Source organism: Martes martes (assembly GCF_963455335.1).
Source record: "Martes martes genome assembly, chromosome: 18".
Lineage (NCBI taxonomy): Eukaryota > Metazoa > Chordata > Mammalia > Carnivora > Mustelidae > Martes > Martes martes.
In genome coordinates, this window is record NC_137906.1 from 21874145 (window position 1) to 21887581 (window position 13437).

At 56.3% G+C, this 13437-nt stretch overlaps 1 protein-coding gene across 2 annotated transcripts in view; it reads left to right on the forward strand.

Annotated features, from left to right (window-relative positions):
* CORO1A (coronin 1A) overlaps nucleotides 1-13257 on the forward strand; it is a 43122-nt gene extending 29865 nt beyond the window's left edge. Inside the window, exons 1-11 of one of the 2 annotated variants that reach the window (XM_080830605.1) lie at nucleotides 7634-7793; nucleotides 9359-9557; nucleotides 10731-10853; nucleotides 10959-11088; nucleotides 11181-11365; nucleotides 11523-11642; nucleotides 11880-11984; nucleotides 12103-12248; nucleotides 12364-12421; nucleotides 12532-12747; nucleotides 13034-13257. In XM_080830605.1, the coding sequence (XP_080686731.1) occupies nucleotides 9360-9557; nucleotides 10731-10853; nucleotides 10959-11088; nucleotides 11181-11365; nucleotides 11523-11642; nucleotides 11880-11984; nucleotides 12103-12248; nucleotides 12364-12421; nucleotides 12532-12747; nucleotides 13034-13138 (1386 nt within the window). In that variant the 5' untranslated portion in view covers nucleotides 7634-7793; nucleotide 9359 and the 3' untranslated portion in view covers nucleotides 13139-13257. Of the gene's footprint in view, nucleotides 1-7633; nucleotides 7794-9358; nucleotides 9558-10730; nucleotides 10854-10958; nucleotides 11089-11180; nucleotides 11366-11522; nucleotides 11643-11879; nucleotides 11985-12102; nucleotides 12249-12363; nucleotides 12422-12531; nucleotides 12748-13033 lie in introns of those variants that run through there. The other variant, XM_080830606.1, reaches the window with a different exon arrangement.
* Nucleotides 13258-13437: the final 180 nt, after the last annotated feature.

A 13437-nucleotide genomic window follows, 5' to 3' on the forward strand; every position in this document is an offset into this window, starting at 1 on the left:
CACCACCCATAAGAAGAGGGAGCTGGACAAAGGTCTCTTCTGGTGTTAATGTCCCAAGATTTTATTGAAGAGCTCCCAAGAAAGGCAGCAGGAGGGATTTGTGTCACTTGGGAGAGACCCTGCCTGGGGCTGACAAGGCTTTGAGATAACGTTCTCCCTAGAACTCACGCGTGGTGAATTTGACTTGTCAATTTCGAAATGGAAGTTGATCCATGGTGGGTCCGGTTCTTTGAAAATGCAGCACGTTGAAAATAAATAAAAATGGAGCCTTCTTTGTAGAGTATCCTTTGTTTGGTGTGCATATCACTTCCGCTTAAGCCTGGAATATATTTGTCTTCAGGCACAGTGTGATCAAGGGGCTCAGCAAGGTTATCACATCAATCTGTATCTTTTTCTTTCCCCACTCCTCACTCCTACTTGGTTTTCTTTTGGTGGCCTCATTCTCACCTAATGACAGAAATGATTCCAGAAAAAGACCCAAGGCTGACATTGATTGGTGCGACTTCCACACCCGGCCCAGTCATAATGGACAGGCACAAAACCCAGATCTACTAACCAGTCCCTGGAGTGGATTCTATTCTGAAGAATAAAGGAGGAATCTTGAAATGCGGTTAGGGAGAAGGAGTCTGGCTAAGGGATAGGGGTTGGGGGTAACGGAGGACACTAGAACTGGGGAGACTTGCTAGCAGACTCTTGGAATCATTCTGGGCAGAAGTGAGGAGGGGGTGAACTGGGGTGATGGCAGTGGGATGGAGGATGGACCGGCCAAGAAAGAACATGGTGAAGGAAGAGTGTATGTGTGTTGGTGGTTGATTAGCAGTGTTAGGAAAGAAAGAAGGATTTTTGTTTATTGAATGTTGGGCCCAGCACCGGGGAAATAAAACGCAGTCTGGTCGAAGAGTTGGGCCTGCAAACAATTGTTATCCAATGTATGAATTCCCACATTAGAGGAATGCACCAGGGGTCACTAGCACTGGGGAGAAAAGGAACCACTCTGGGAGCGGCTGTGTGGGGGAAGGGGTGTAAGGGAAGGGGTCACAGAGAAGGGAGTCTTGACCCGAGTCTTAATGAATACATAGGGTACATGAGAGCTTTGGAAACGAACACAGAGTAAGAGATTTCAGGCCTATGCCAAGGGCAAAGAATAGAGTCCAAAAATTGTTGGCCAGAAAAATCACATCCAAACCAAAGACATATTTAGTTTTTGCTCATATAACATTTTTAGACAGTTTTGAATTAGCTGCCAACATTGAAAGATCTGGAGCTTTCATATAAAAATGCCTATTTCTAACGTGTCTTGAAAAATCAGGCTTCACTTCACAGAGCCCCCATTTCTGAGTGGTGACAAACGGCTAGTGCAGCCACAGCCCGTCTGCTCCCTTTTGTAACTCACCTGGCCCACACCAACTGTTCATATTCCCTGCCCAGTCCTCGGCATCTGATTAGGATGGCTGCATACTCTTTGTAACTTTCCACATGAAAAGGAAGAGCCAATTTCTCCTCCCCTGGAATCTGGGCTGGGCATATGACAGCTTAATCAGTAGAATGTGGTAGAAGGACCCTTGTCCATCACCTGGCTTACCATCTTGGAGTGCTCTCTTTCGGCACGCTCCCTCTCAAAACCCTAGAGTCTAACACTAATACACACACACATAACACCAGTTTTGGAGTGGTTCACTCTGCACCAGGCGAATGGACCAGCCCCCTCCTCTCCTCCCCATGTAGGCCTCTGAGGGTCTGGCCTCTGGACCAGAGGAGTGCGGGAGCATGTGGAGTTGGGTAACGGTGAATAACAAGGCCAGAAGGGGAAGATCAGGAAGGGCTTTGGACACCATGCCTGGGGAGTTTCAACTTTTTTGCTTGAGGAGTTGGTAGGGTTTTGTAGGTAGGCTTATTATGACCTGGAACGGCATAAATGTCCTTAAAGAGGAATGAGAGGCTGGTCTCTCGTCAGAGAACTAGTGCGATGGTCCGACCAACACAACTCAGGTGGGGGTCTGGGCACAGAGGGAAAGGGAGAGAATTAAGGTCAAGACTACGTCTTCTGGGAGTCCCTCCCCGATACACAGGTTGAGCCCTCCGGCTGGCAGTCAGCACTAGGGAGCCCAGGAGGCAGGCTTGGGCCACAGAGGCAGGTGGAGGGGGGGGTTGTCCAAGTTTGTAGTTGAAGCTATAGCCATGGATGAGATAGTGTGGGGGGAGTTTGGGAGCCAGGAGAAAAAGGGTAGTCCTGGGAGCACCTCGCAAGCTAACCAAAGAGAGGTGCTCTGCAGAGGGTGGGGAGAGAAAGCTGCAGAGAAGCAGGAGAGGCATGCCAAGGGAAGATTCCAGAGGAAGGGGAAGTCAGGAGCATCAGATGGCCACCAACACGTTTGATTTCATGATCAGGAGGTTATTGGTGGCCTTGGTGAGGGCAAGTCTGTGTCTGATGGTGGGAGCCGAAGCCAGACTCACGTAGGTGAAGGAGTCGGTAAGAGATGTGGAAGTGAGGGCCATGAGCGTAAACAGCTCTTTCAAGAAACTTGATGGCGAAGGGCAAGAGTGAGATAGGGAAGTGGTTTGAGGCTGCCAAGTGGGGAGAGGTTCCCCCAAAGACACAGGGCATTTAAGCGTGTTTGTACACACCCAAGAGAGGGGGTCTGTGGCGAGTAGAACTTGGCAGTGCAGGGGAAAGGGGGTGAGGGACAGAGTGAAATGGGATGTGTCCCAAGAAGGAGGAGTCAGCCCAGGGCCCAAGGAGGACATCTCTGTGATTACAGTCTGTGGCTTTTTATAGGGACTGGAGGTGCTGTTGCTGGTGGGAGCAGAGGGATTGAAAGAGTTCTCACCTCTTTTCTCCATAAAATAGGAGCGATGATCATCTTACCAATGTGAGGAAGGCAGCCTGAGCAGACGGCCAGCCAGAAGCGTCTGGCAAGGTTGGCTTAGGCCCGAGCCTATGGGAAACGGCATCTTTATACGCTTCCTGCCAGGACCGCTTCTCGAATGTGGGTCAGGGCTAAGCCTGCAGGCAGCTAGAGGGCCAGCTGAGAGGAGGCTTGGGGGACCTCACTTCTCACACCTGAGACCCCTCACTTCTTTGCTTGGAGACTTGTGTGCCCTTCTCCTTGTCTTAGGAGCAAACTCCTTGAGAAGAGATCCTTCTTGCTGATCCTGCCAACTTAACCACCTTCCCCTTCACCCCAGGCGCCTGAGGCTCTGGCCATGGCAAAGAGTTCACCGTTTCCTAAAATGTCCTCATCTCTGTCTTGCCTTTACTGGAATTGGTTCCCCCCGCCACCCATTCTCTGCTTGGCAAACTTTTATTCACGACCCAGTTTTAATGTGACGTCATTCATCCATTATGCCACCCGTGGCGTGTCCACCATGTTTCATTCCTAGACTGCCGCCCCGACCGCACTCTAGTTTGTAAACCCATCTGCTCTGAGCAGTGGCCTGGACAGGTTGAATGGACTCCTGGGTTCCAGAGTCAGGTAGATTTGTATCTGAATCCCAGTTTTTGTGACCTTGGGTAGGTCATTTATGTCCTCCAAGCCTCGATTTCATCATCTGGAAAAGAGGGACAGTAAAATAGCTCGCAGGGCTCCTGAGACCCCAGGGATGGAATATTAATGCTGCACTGGGGACCTGGTGCTGCCTGGAGCAGTCAGGACTCTTGGTTGTAGGGACGCCTGGGGGGCTCAGTTAGGTTAAGCCTCTGCCTTCCGCTCAGGTCATGATCCTGGGGTCCTGGGATCGAGTCCCGCATTGGGCTCCTTGCTCAGCAGAAAGTCTGCTCCTCTCTCTCTCTGCCACTCCCCCGCTTGTGTGCTCTCTCTCTCTCTCTGACAAATAAATAAAATCTTAAAAAAAAAATTCTTGGTTGTAAGCGACAGAAACTAATTTTAGAAATCTACTTTTACAGTTGATTTGTTTGGATCAGGATCCAAGGAAAGCCCAAATATGACAGTTGATTGATTGATAAAAAATTTTTATTTTATTTATTTGACAGAGGGAGAGAGGGAGGGAGGGGGAGAGAGAATAAGCAAGGGGAGCAGCAGAGGGAGAGGAGAAAGCAGGCTACCCACAGAGCAGGGAGCCCCATGTGGGGCTTGATCCTGGGACCCTGGAATCATGACGTGAGCTGAAGGCAGATGCTCAACTGACTGAGCCACCCTGGTGCCCTGATTGATATTTTTTCAAACTCTTACTATTTTTCCTCTTTTTTTCTTTTAGTGCAATTTATTTATTGAAACTGGGTAATTTGTCCGATAAAATTTTCCCACATTTCTAGATTCACACATTTTCGCATTCTAGATTTACATAACTACTTCATGGTGTTGTTTAACCTGTTCTTCCATCCCCCTTATCTCACCCAAACTAATCTAGCTGGAGGCTTGATTAGATTTAGGATGCTGGTGATGATTATAATGATGATTTTGACAAGGATACTGGAAAGGTGCTAGTACAAGGTTATTGCATCATTTTATAGGAGGTACAGAATGGTCGTCCTAGTGATTTTAGTGATGTTAAGATTGACTGCTGATTCCTTTTGGGGGGGTAATCATGTAAAGTCAAACATAAGAAATTATTACTAACTTTTTTGGTGTAATTATGTATTACATAAGGGTATTGTGTAAAATAAAAGTCTTTATCTGACATACAATAGCATGGATGAATCTCAAAACACACTTCATGAAAAAAGCCAGACACATACTCTATGATTTCATTTGTACGGAAAATTCTATACTGACAAAAAGCAGATCAGCGGTTGCCTGGGGCTAAGGATAAGGATTAGGTTGTAGATGGGTATGAGGTAACTTTGAGGGAAGTTGGAAATATTTCATATCTTGATTATGGTGCTTATTACAGTTGTCAAACTAATGGAACCATGCACTTAAAGTGAGTGTGTTTTATTGTATGGAAAGAAAGATGTATTTTATTGGAAATAAAGGTGATTTTAGAAGGAAAGAAAACAAGGTCACAACTAGAATAAGAAAAATCCATTCAAAATAGCCACAAAACTATAATATGCCAATGGGGGGGATCTAATGGTATATAAGACCTTTACAGAGAAAATTATAAGATTATATTAAAGAACGTAATCTTTAAATTATGAAGCTGGGGGATGGGTACACATTCTAGAGAGTGACCGATGCTGTGCATGGTTTACAGGTGAGGAAATGTCACTTTGCTGGGGAAACAGGACATGGTAGTTCTCCGGGCTTTTCTGACTCCATCATGCCCTATAGCCTCTTGAGGGTGGTCCTGTCTCTCCCCATAACGGATGTACCCATAGCGGATGTACCCATCCATTACAACTTTTTCAGTTGTAAGCACCAGAAATCCAACTCAACCTTATTGGCGTATGTGGAGAAAGGAACCTATGTCTTGTGTGACAGAAAGGTTAAAGGGTTCAGGCACGGCTTGATCCAGATACTCAAAGGATGTCAAGAATACGTCAGTCTTCCTATCTTGATTCTGCAGTTGTCTGTGTGCGCTGATTCCAGCCAACTTTTCCTATGTGGTGACAAAATAGTCACTGCTAGTGCCGACCTTATAGCCTATCAGCTTACTAACCCCCAGTGGAAAGAGGGCTCTTTTTCCTAGCAGCTCCAACGAATCAGCTTCCGGTTACATAGCCTTGAGTCAAGTGCCTGTCCCTGAACCGAGCAAAGAAGATTGCTTTGACTGGGGAACTGGGGCCCTGTGCCCACCTTGGATCCCCTCTTGAACTTCAGGGACTGCCAGTGAGGGAAGATTGGTCCCCCCAAGGAAAATCCAGATCCGGTCACCAGTAAAGAGGGTCTGGTAAGACGCTGGGCCAGTAGTACCCAACAGGTACCCTGTCCCAACACCCCTCATCGGGAGCAGTCAGCCCCTTCTCAGACACAAGAGGAGCCTCGGGGCAGGGCCCTCACCACCCAACGGATGCTCAGCCTTGTGTTCTCCAGACATCAGCTTGCAGAGAAGCCAAAACATAACTTTCACCACTGGCCTCCCACTGGCCTCTGTGGCGGCCCCATACCCATCCGCCCCACCCCACACTGGAATGTGAAAGCAGCCTCTGTGCTTCCCTGCTTGGCCCTCTGCACGGCTGTCCAGCTCTTGTTTCTGGGCCATGGTTTTCAGGTCTCTTGCCAATGTACTCATCCTCTGCTGGGCAAGGAGGCGCTCGGGGATGGAAGGCAGTGTGTGCCTATTTCCTTTGCACAATGGAGGGGGTATCTGCCCCCTAGAGGTGTTGCGTGGACTAAAGGAGCAGGGCATATTCACAGCGGACACAGCGCCCTGCACCCGGCTGGCGCGCAGTAAACGCCACTTGTTATTCTTACCACTTCCGGTGGGCACTATCCATCCCCATCCGGTCCAGCCCGGTCCTGCGGTGGGCTGTGAGGAACCCCGCCGCACGCAGGTGGCTGCGATCGAACCGTGCGGGACGCTTTTACACTCGTGGTCTCATTTGAGCCTCATCACTTGGTGAAGAGGGCAGGACAGGTCATATTTATCCCCCATTTACAGATGACGAACCTGAGGTTCAGAGAGTTTAGACGTCATGGCCAAGAGCATGCAGCCAATCAGTGGTGGCAGTGGGATGTGAACCAGTCCCTCAAAGAATCAGGTTACTGGGCCTTTGCTCAGCTGCCTCTCAGCCCACAAGGCCTCCTTTGGTGGTGTACACTGGCCCCCTTCCCCTTCTCGGGTCCAGCCCAAATACCCGGTAAATGGTAACAGTAGTAATATTCAATAAGCACTTGCTACACTCCAGACGAGGTACATCAAGCTTTGCTTTCCTCATAACCTCTTGAGCTAAATATGACTCTTACAGAGAGAGAAACTGAGGCTGAGGGAGGTTAAGTAGCCCACCCAGGGTCAGTCAGTGGTGTGACCGCCGGGAGCCCAACCTGGAAAGGAATCTGATTCTGGGGTCCGCCTCTCTTGCTTTTGCATTGCCGCCCCCTGACGCCATCTCCGAATCCAAGGATGACAATGGAGTCCTCCTCCCTGTTGAGTATGGAGTCTGGCTTCCTCCTCTGCTCAGCATCCTTGGGGCCCTCCTTCCCTCCTCTCCTTTCAGGAGGCTGAGAGCTCTTCAGGGTCAGGAACCTGACCCTGACCTACCTCTACCGCCCCTGCAGGAAGAAGGCTCCATAATGCCGGAGTCATTCATTCCTTCCCTGTGAGGCAGGTGGGGTGGGAGGTGCTCCTGGATGAAGACAGGAGATGGGAGAGGAAAAGTGACTCTCCCAAGGCCACCGCTTCTAAATGGAGGAGCCGTGCGAGACCCGGGGGCTCCACTCTCCAGCCCTGGTCTGGGGGTGGGGGCGGGAGGCAGAGCAGCTTTAAGCTGGGGGTGGGCGTGGGAGCCCGGTGGGCGCTTCTGTGAATGCCAGGGACAGGATGGTGAGTGGGCTGGGGGCGGACTGAAGGAGGGAAGAAGGAACAGGGTATTTTTGCATTTTGACATTACAAAAGTGCCGATTAGATTGTCAGCGACTGGCCGGCAGCATCTGCTTGGGTTCGGAGTTGGCAGGCGCGGCCGAGCTGGGCGGAGGGAGGGGCGGCCGCGGGCTGGGCGGGCGGGGGGGGGGGCGGTGCCTCCGCCCGGAGAAGGGCTAGCCCCTTTAAGAGCTCCGCCCAAAGGGGCGCTGCCACCCCTAAGGAGGCGGGCAGACGCCGCTTCTCATTCATTGTCTTGACAAGAGCATCCTCAGCGGGCCGTCTCTGGCTCCGCCAGCTCCTTCCTCCTCCTTCCTCCTCCTCCTCCTCCGCTCCCTCCACCATTTGGGGGGTCACCCATCTCTCAGCAGCAGGTAAGCCTGGGTCCCCGGGCAAGGGACCGGGCATCGCTGCCCTGGGCCACCTGTGGGGCAGGCGTGAGCTCGGCGGAAGCCGGCCGTGGGGGCGGACGGGCTGTCAGCGCGCCGCTGGAGAGGGGACAGAGCCGTCCTCGCCGCGCGTGCAGGGGACTCGCCTGGGGGGGCGGGGGTGTGTGCGTGGGAGGGTCCATTATCGTGTCCCAGGGCTCCGTGCACAGGCCGGGGTGAGGGACCACCGCAGCCAAGATGGAGGTGGGGGAGCCCCGGGGTGGGGGGGCTGGCTTGCGCCAGAACGGCGTCGGGGGTGGGGGTGGGGGTGGGGGAGGGGGCAGGGTGGGGTGAGCCGCGCAGCTGCCCTGAGCTTGGAGACAGGAAGGGGTTGAGAGCAAAACAAGAAAAGACCAAGTTCCCCTTTCCGTGGTTTCTGAGCCTGGTACCTGCGGTGGGGGGAGGAGGCAGGGTGGGGCGATGGCTTCCTGTCCCCCAACCTCGGCTTTGGGACTCCCCTCTCTGCAGGCCCAGGTTTCTCACTTGGGACCGATCCCCTTGCCCCTGGACCGCTTCTCCTCACACATGCTTCTCGCCTGCTTTCTGGGCAGGTGGACGCGGAGCCTCCTGGAGCCTCACAGGGCAGGCGGGGGCAGCGGGGCGCCCTGTGAGAAAGGCTGAAGCTGGGAAGGTGGGGTCTGGGAGGGTGCCCTCTGAGCAGGTGGCATGGCCCCTACATGGCACAAGAAGGGGATGCTCTTGGGTGTTAGGATGGGGGCCAGGAGCCTGGGGGGCCAGAGGCAATCCCCCCCCCCCCCACCTCACTGGCTCTTCCCCAGCCAGGCTGGGGAAACCATCTTCGCTGGGCCTCTGAGAAGTCAGTGCCGCCTCTCCCCTCCCATGCATGGTTCCCTAGCAGGGGGAGATGGCACTCAAGGGCACCTGCTTCGGCAGACTCGAGAGGCAGAGGTGTGAGGAGGAGAAAGTGGGACCCAAGCCATCTGCCTGTTTCTGGGGCCCAGAGACCTGCCTCCTGGACAGGCCCACATGCTGCTTTCCTCTGGATGCCCAGCACTGAGCCAGGAGGGGAGGGAGGCCAGCCCTGCCCAGGCCCTCGGGAAGCTCCCCGTGTGGGTGTGGGGGGCATGGAGTGTGGCTGCTGTGACTGAAAGAACCCACCCTCCAGGCTGTCCCCACCCAAGCCCCCAGAGTGTGGCAGTGGGAGCCATTGGAGAGGAGGGGCGAAGTCTGGCAGAAGACCACAGATCAGCCATTGGTGCTCCCCCACACCGGGCTCTGCCAGAGCGGCTGAGGGTACAGACACGAGGCCCCGGCGTGGGCGGAGAAGGCAGGCCTTGCAGGCTAGCCAGGAGCGGGAAGGAGTGAGGACTACAAGCAAGAGGGAGACAGGATGGCAGTTTGCGGAGAAGGGGGCAGGGAGCCCAGGGAGCTGATGCTGGGGAAGTTAACTGAGACCTTAAACACCAGCTGAGGGGTGTCCTGGGAGACACGGGGGGCCCTCTAAGGTCAGAGTCAACCTGAAAAGCCCTCAAACTCATGCGTCCCCCCAGGATGAGCCGGCAGGTGGTCCGCTCCAGCAAGTTCCGCCACGTGTTTGGACAGCCCGCCAAGGCCGACCAGTGCTATGAGGACGTGCGCGTCTCACAGACCACCTGGGACAGTGGCTTCTGTGCTGTCAACCCCAAGTTTGTGGCCCTGATCTGTGAGGCCAGTGGGGGAGGGGCCTTCCTCGTGCTGCCCCTGGGCAAGGTGAGCCCTTGGAGCCCTTGGGGCAGTGGTCTTCCCTTTGAGGGGGCCTCTGGTCCTCCAGTGGCCCCGCGGGGGTCCTGACTGGGTGACTGTCACCAAGCCTTCTTGGGCTGCAGCGTTGTCGGCTGTAAAACTGAGCTGGGCCACATGAGCCTTCAGCCTCCTCCAGCTCCTACGTGCAGTGGTCGCGTGGAAACTGAAGCTCAGGTGACACCAGAAAGGTCACACGGCAAGGCCTGCAGACCCGCGGCCTTCTCCCATCCGGAGCACAGAGAGGGCTCCATGGGGTCAGGGCAGACCCAGTAGTGCTCCCAGGGTGGGAGGGGCTCTGGGCCTGGGCCTCTCTGAGCCCCCACCCCCACCCCACCCCAGCCCAGGCCAGCTCTGGCCCCTGAGCTGGGGCCAGGGAGGATGTGAGAGGCCCTCTCCCCTCCCCCAGACCCGCCTTCCCTCTGCTCCTGCTCAGCCCTGCCTTCCCCTCTGCTGACCCCCACCCACAGCATACTCCTGTGCTCTTGGGGGGTGAGACAGGAAGGGGAGATGGGCCCCAAGTTGTTACCTTAAAAGGGCCGATGGAAGCCAAGAGAAGAGGAAGTGGTTGTGGGGCTAGAGCTGGGCCCGCTCTTCACACAGGAAACCGTGCAGCAGCGGCTGTCCCCGGAAGCGGCCATTTCCAAACCTCTGCTCCTGCCTGGGGCCAGTTAGGACAGACTTCCCCGGTCCCTATCCTGTTGGAAGCACCCCTCCCTATCCCCACATTTCCCTGGGGAACCCTAACCTTAATACAACCTCCCTGGCCCAGGGCCTTGGCCTATCACCCCCTGGAAAGCCTCCCTCGGGGAAGCTGGGGCGGGAGGACCAGCCCTCAGGGCACTGGTGAGAAAGGAGCAGGCAGAGATGTCAGGACCTTGGCCAGGGTGTAAGGCAGGACCAGGGCCCAGTGTGGCCGCTGGTACCCAGCCCCACACCCCCATCCTGTATTACTTGTGGCCAGCCCTTCTGAGACACCTCTGGGACTGAGGCAGAGGACAAACCCCCTGCCCTAGGCCCTGTTCCCACCTCCCAGGGACCCCACTGCCTTCATCTCTGGGCCTCTCTGAAGGGGCGTGGGGAGGCTGGATCAGGTTTGGAGAGCAGAAGTCCCTCCCTCAGAGGCCCTGCTGTACTCCCTAGACTGGACGTGTGGACAAGAACGTACCCATGGTCTGCGGCCACACAGCCCCAGTGCTGGACATTGCCTGGTGCCCACACAATGATAATGTCATTGCCAGCGGCTCCGAGGATTGCACAGTCATGGTGAGCGGTGGGGGGGGGGGGGGGACACACAAGGGCTGGGGGGGTGGGGCTCGAGCCCTGGATCTGATGTTTGGAGCCGCCGTCTCACTGGCCTCTTCTCTGCAGGTGTGGGAGATCCCTGACGGGGGCCTGACGCTGCCCCTGCGGGAGCCCGTCGTCACCCTGGAGGGCCACACCAAGCGCGTGGGCATCGTGGCCTGGCACCCCACGGCCCAGAACGTGCTGCTCAGTGCAGGTGCCTGGCGGGGAGGAGAGGGGCAGGCCGGTTGCCTGACAGCAAGGGAGGGAGGCTCATGGCTTTCCAACACTGGGGATGTGATCACCCAGGTTGTGACAACGTGATCCTGGTGTGGGACGTGGGAACTGGGGCCGCCGTGCTGACGCTTGGCTCCGACGTGCACCCGGACACGATCTACAGCGTGGACTGGAGCCGAGACGGCGCCCTCATTTGCACCTCCTGCCGGGACAAGCGCGTGCGCATCATCGAGCCTCGCAAAGGCACTGTTGTTGCTGTGAGTTGCCCTGAGTTGGGACCCTTGACCCCAGGACCTTCACCCTCCTACACCATCAGCCAGGTCCCCGGATGCTGCCCTCTCTCGCCCTCAGCTGGAGTCTGGTGCTTAGGATGTGTGTGTGGGCACCTGACTCACCACCTGCCTTTCCCTGCAGGAGAAGGACCGTCCCCATGAGGGGACCCGGCCTGTGCGCGCAGTCTTCGTATCCGATGGAAAGATCCTGACCACGGGCTTCAGCCGCATGAGTGAGCGGCAGGTGGCGCTGTGGGACACGGTGAGCGCTGGGTGGGGGAGCAGCGATCAGGCTCTGCGGGAGGCTTAGTCCCTGCTCTGCCATTGCCTGATCATACAGAGCCATGGGCCTCGGTTTACCCTCTGTGGGATGGGGTCTCCACTAGTTGTTCTGCGAGGGCCCACCCCAAGTCACTGCCCAGGGCTCCTTCCAGGCCCGACTTGGCCCAGCTCATTGTTCCCTGTCTCCCCTTCTCCACCCCGCCCCCCATCTCTGCAGAAGCACCTGGAGGAGCCACTGTCCCTGCAGGAACTAGACACCAGCAGCGGCGTCCTGCTGCCCTTCTTCGACCCCGACACCAACATAGTCTACCTCTGTGGCAAGGTGTCCCCGTCAGGCAGGGGCTCATGGGCAGGAGGTGGGGGGATGGGGCGGGACTTGGAAAGGCCAGGCGAGAGGACTCCACGGTGTTGATCCCTGCCTTCGCACCCACCTCCTGCAGGGGGACAGCTCTATCCGGTACTTCGAAATCACTTCCGAGGCCCCGTTCCTGCACTATCTCTCCATGTTCAGTTCCAAGGAGTCCCAGCGGGGCATGGGCTACATGCCCAAACGTGGCCTGGAGGTGAACAAGTGTGAGATTGCCAGGTGACTGACCCCGACCCTGACCTGAGCACGCACCCTGGGCTGTTCGGACCCCATGCGGACCTTCGGTTCCAGCCCAGCCCTGCGGTGGTCGCTGCTCACCTCCTTATTTCCACAGATTCTACAAGCTGCACGAGCGGAGGTGTGAGCCCATCGCCATGACAGTGCCTAGAAAGGTGACGCTCCCATGTCCCTTCCTGGGCTGGGCCGGGCACTGACCTCACACAGCTGCAGGGTGGTGGTGTGGCCCACGCACTCTCTTAACCAGCCTTGGCCTTGCCCACAGTCGGACCTGTTCCAGGAGGACCTTTACCCACCCACCGCAGGGCCCGATGCTGCCCTCACGGCCGAGGAGTGGCTGGGTGGCCGGGATGCCGGACCCCTCCTCATTTCCCTCAAGGACGGCTATGTGCCTCCAAAGAGCCGGGAGCTGAGGGTCAACCGGGGCCTGGACACTGGGCGCAGGAAGACAGCTCCAGAGGCCAGTGGGACCCCCAGCTCGGTGAGAAGCAGATGCGAATCTGGGAGTCGGGATGGGATGACACGTCAGGCAGGGGCTGCTACTGATGGGGTCATTGTCCCAGTAGGTGGAGGCTGACCCTCTGGGGGCCAAGAGCGGGTAGTTCTCAGGCCTCAGAGAACAGATTTCAGGTTTCTTGGCCTGCAGCTGTCCAGGCAGCTGCTGAGAGACAGGCTGGCCCCGGAGCTCTTGGGAGGGTGGAGGGGGAATGGCCGGGTGAGGGGAGCCTGGGACAGAGCTGGGACTGATGCAGCACGACACACCCCAGGACACCGTAGCCCGGCTGGAGGAGGAGATGAAGAAGCTCCAGGCCACAGTGCAGGAGCTACAGCAGCGCTTGGATAGGCTGGAGGAGACGGTCCAGGCCAAGTAGAGGACCCGACGGCCTCAGCCGGGGCCACGGCATCCCCGCCCTCCCTCCATTTGCACCCTTCTCCTCAGGCCACGATGGCAGATAAAAAAATAATAATAAAATGGCTTTATTTTCTGGTATCTCTGACTCCGCTGGTCACCTGGATGCTGGGTCTGCTGAACTGACCTGCCCTCGAGCTGCCCCTCGGTTGCCTTGATGAGACTGGCCCATGGCGGGAGCGGGGGGGATGCCTCCGAGCACCGGAGGCTGCAAGGGAACAGGCCACAGTGGGTGGCAGCCGCTCCTTGCTTGGGTGGGTT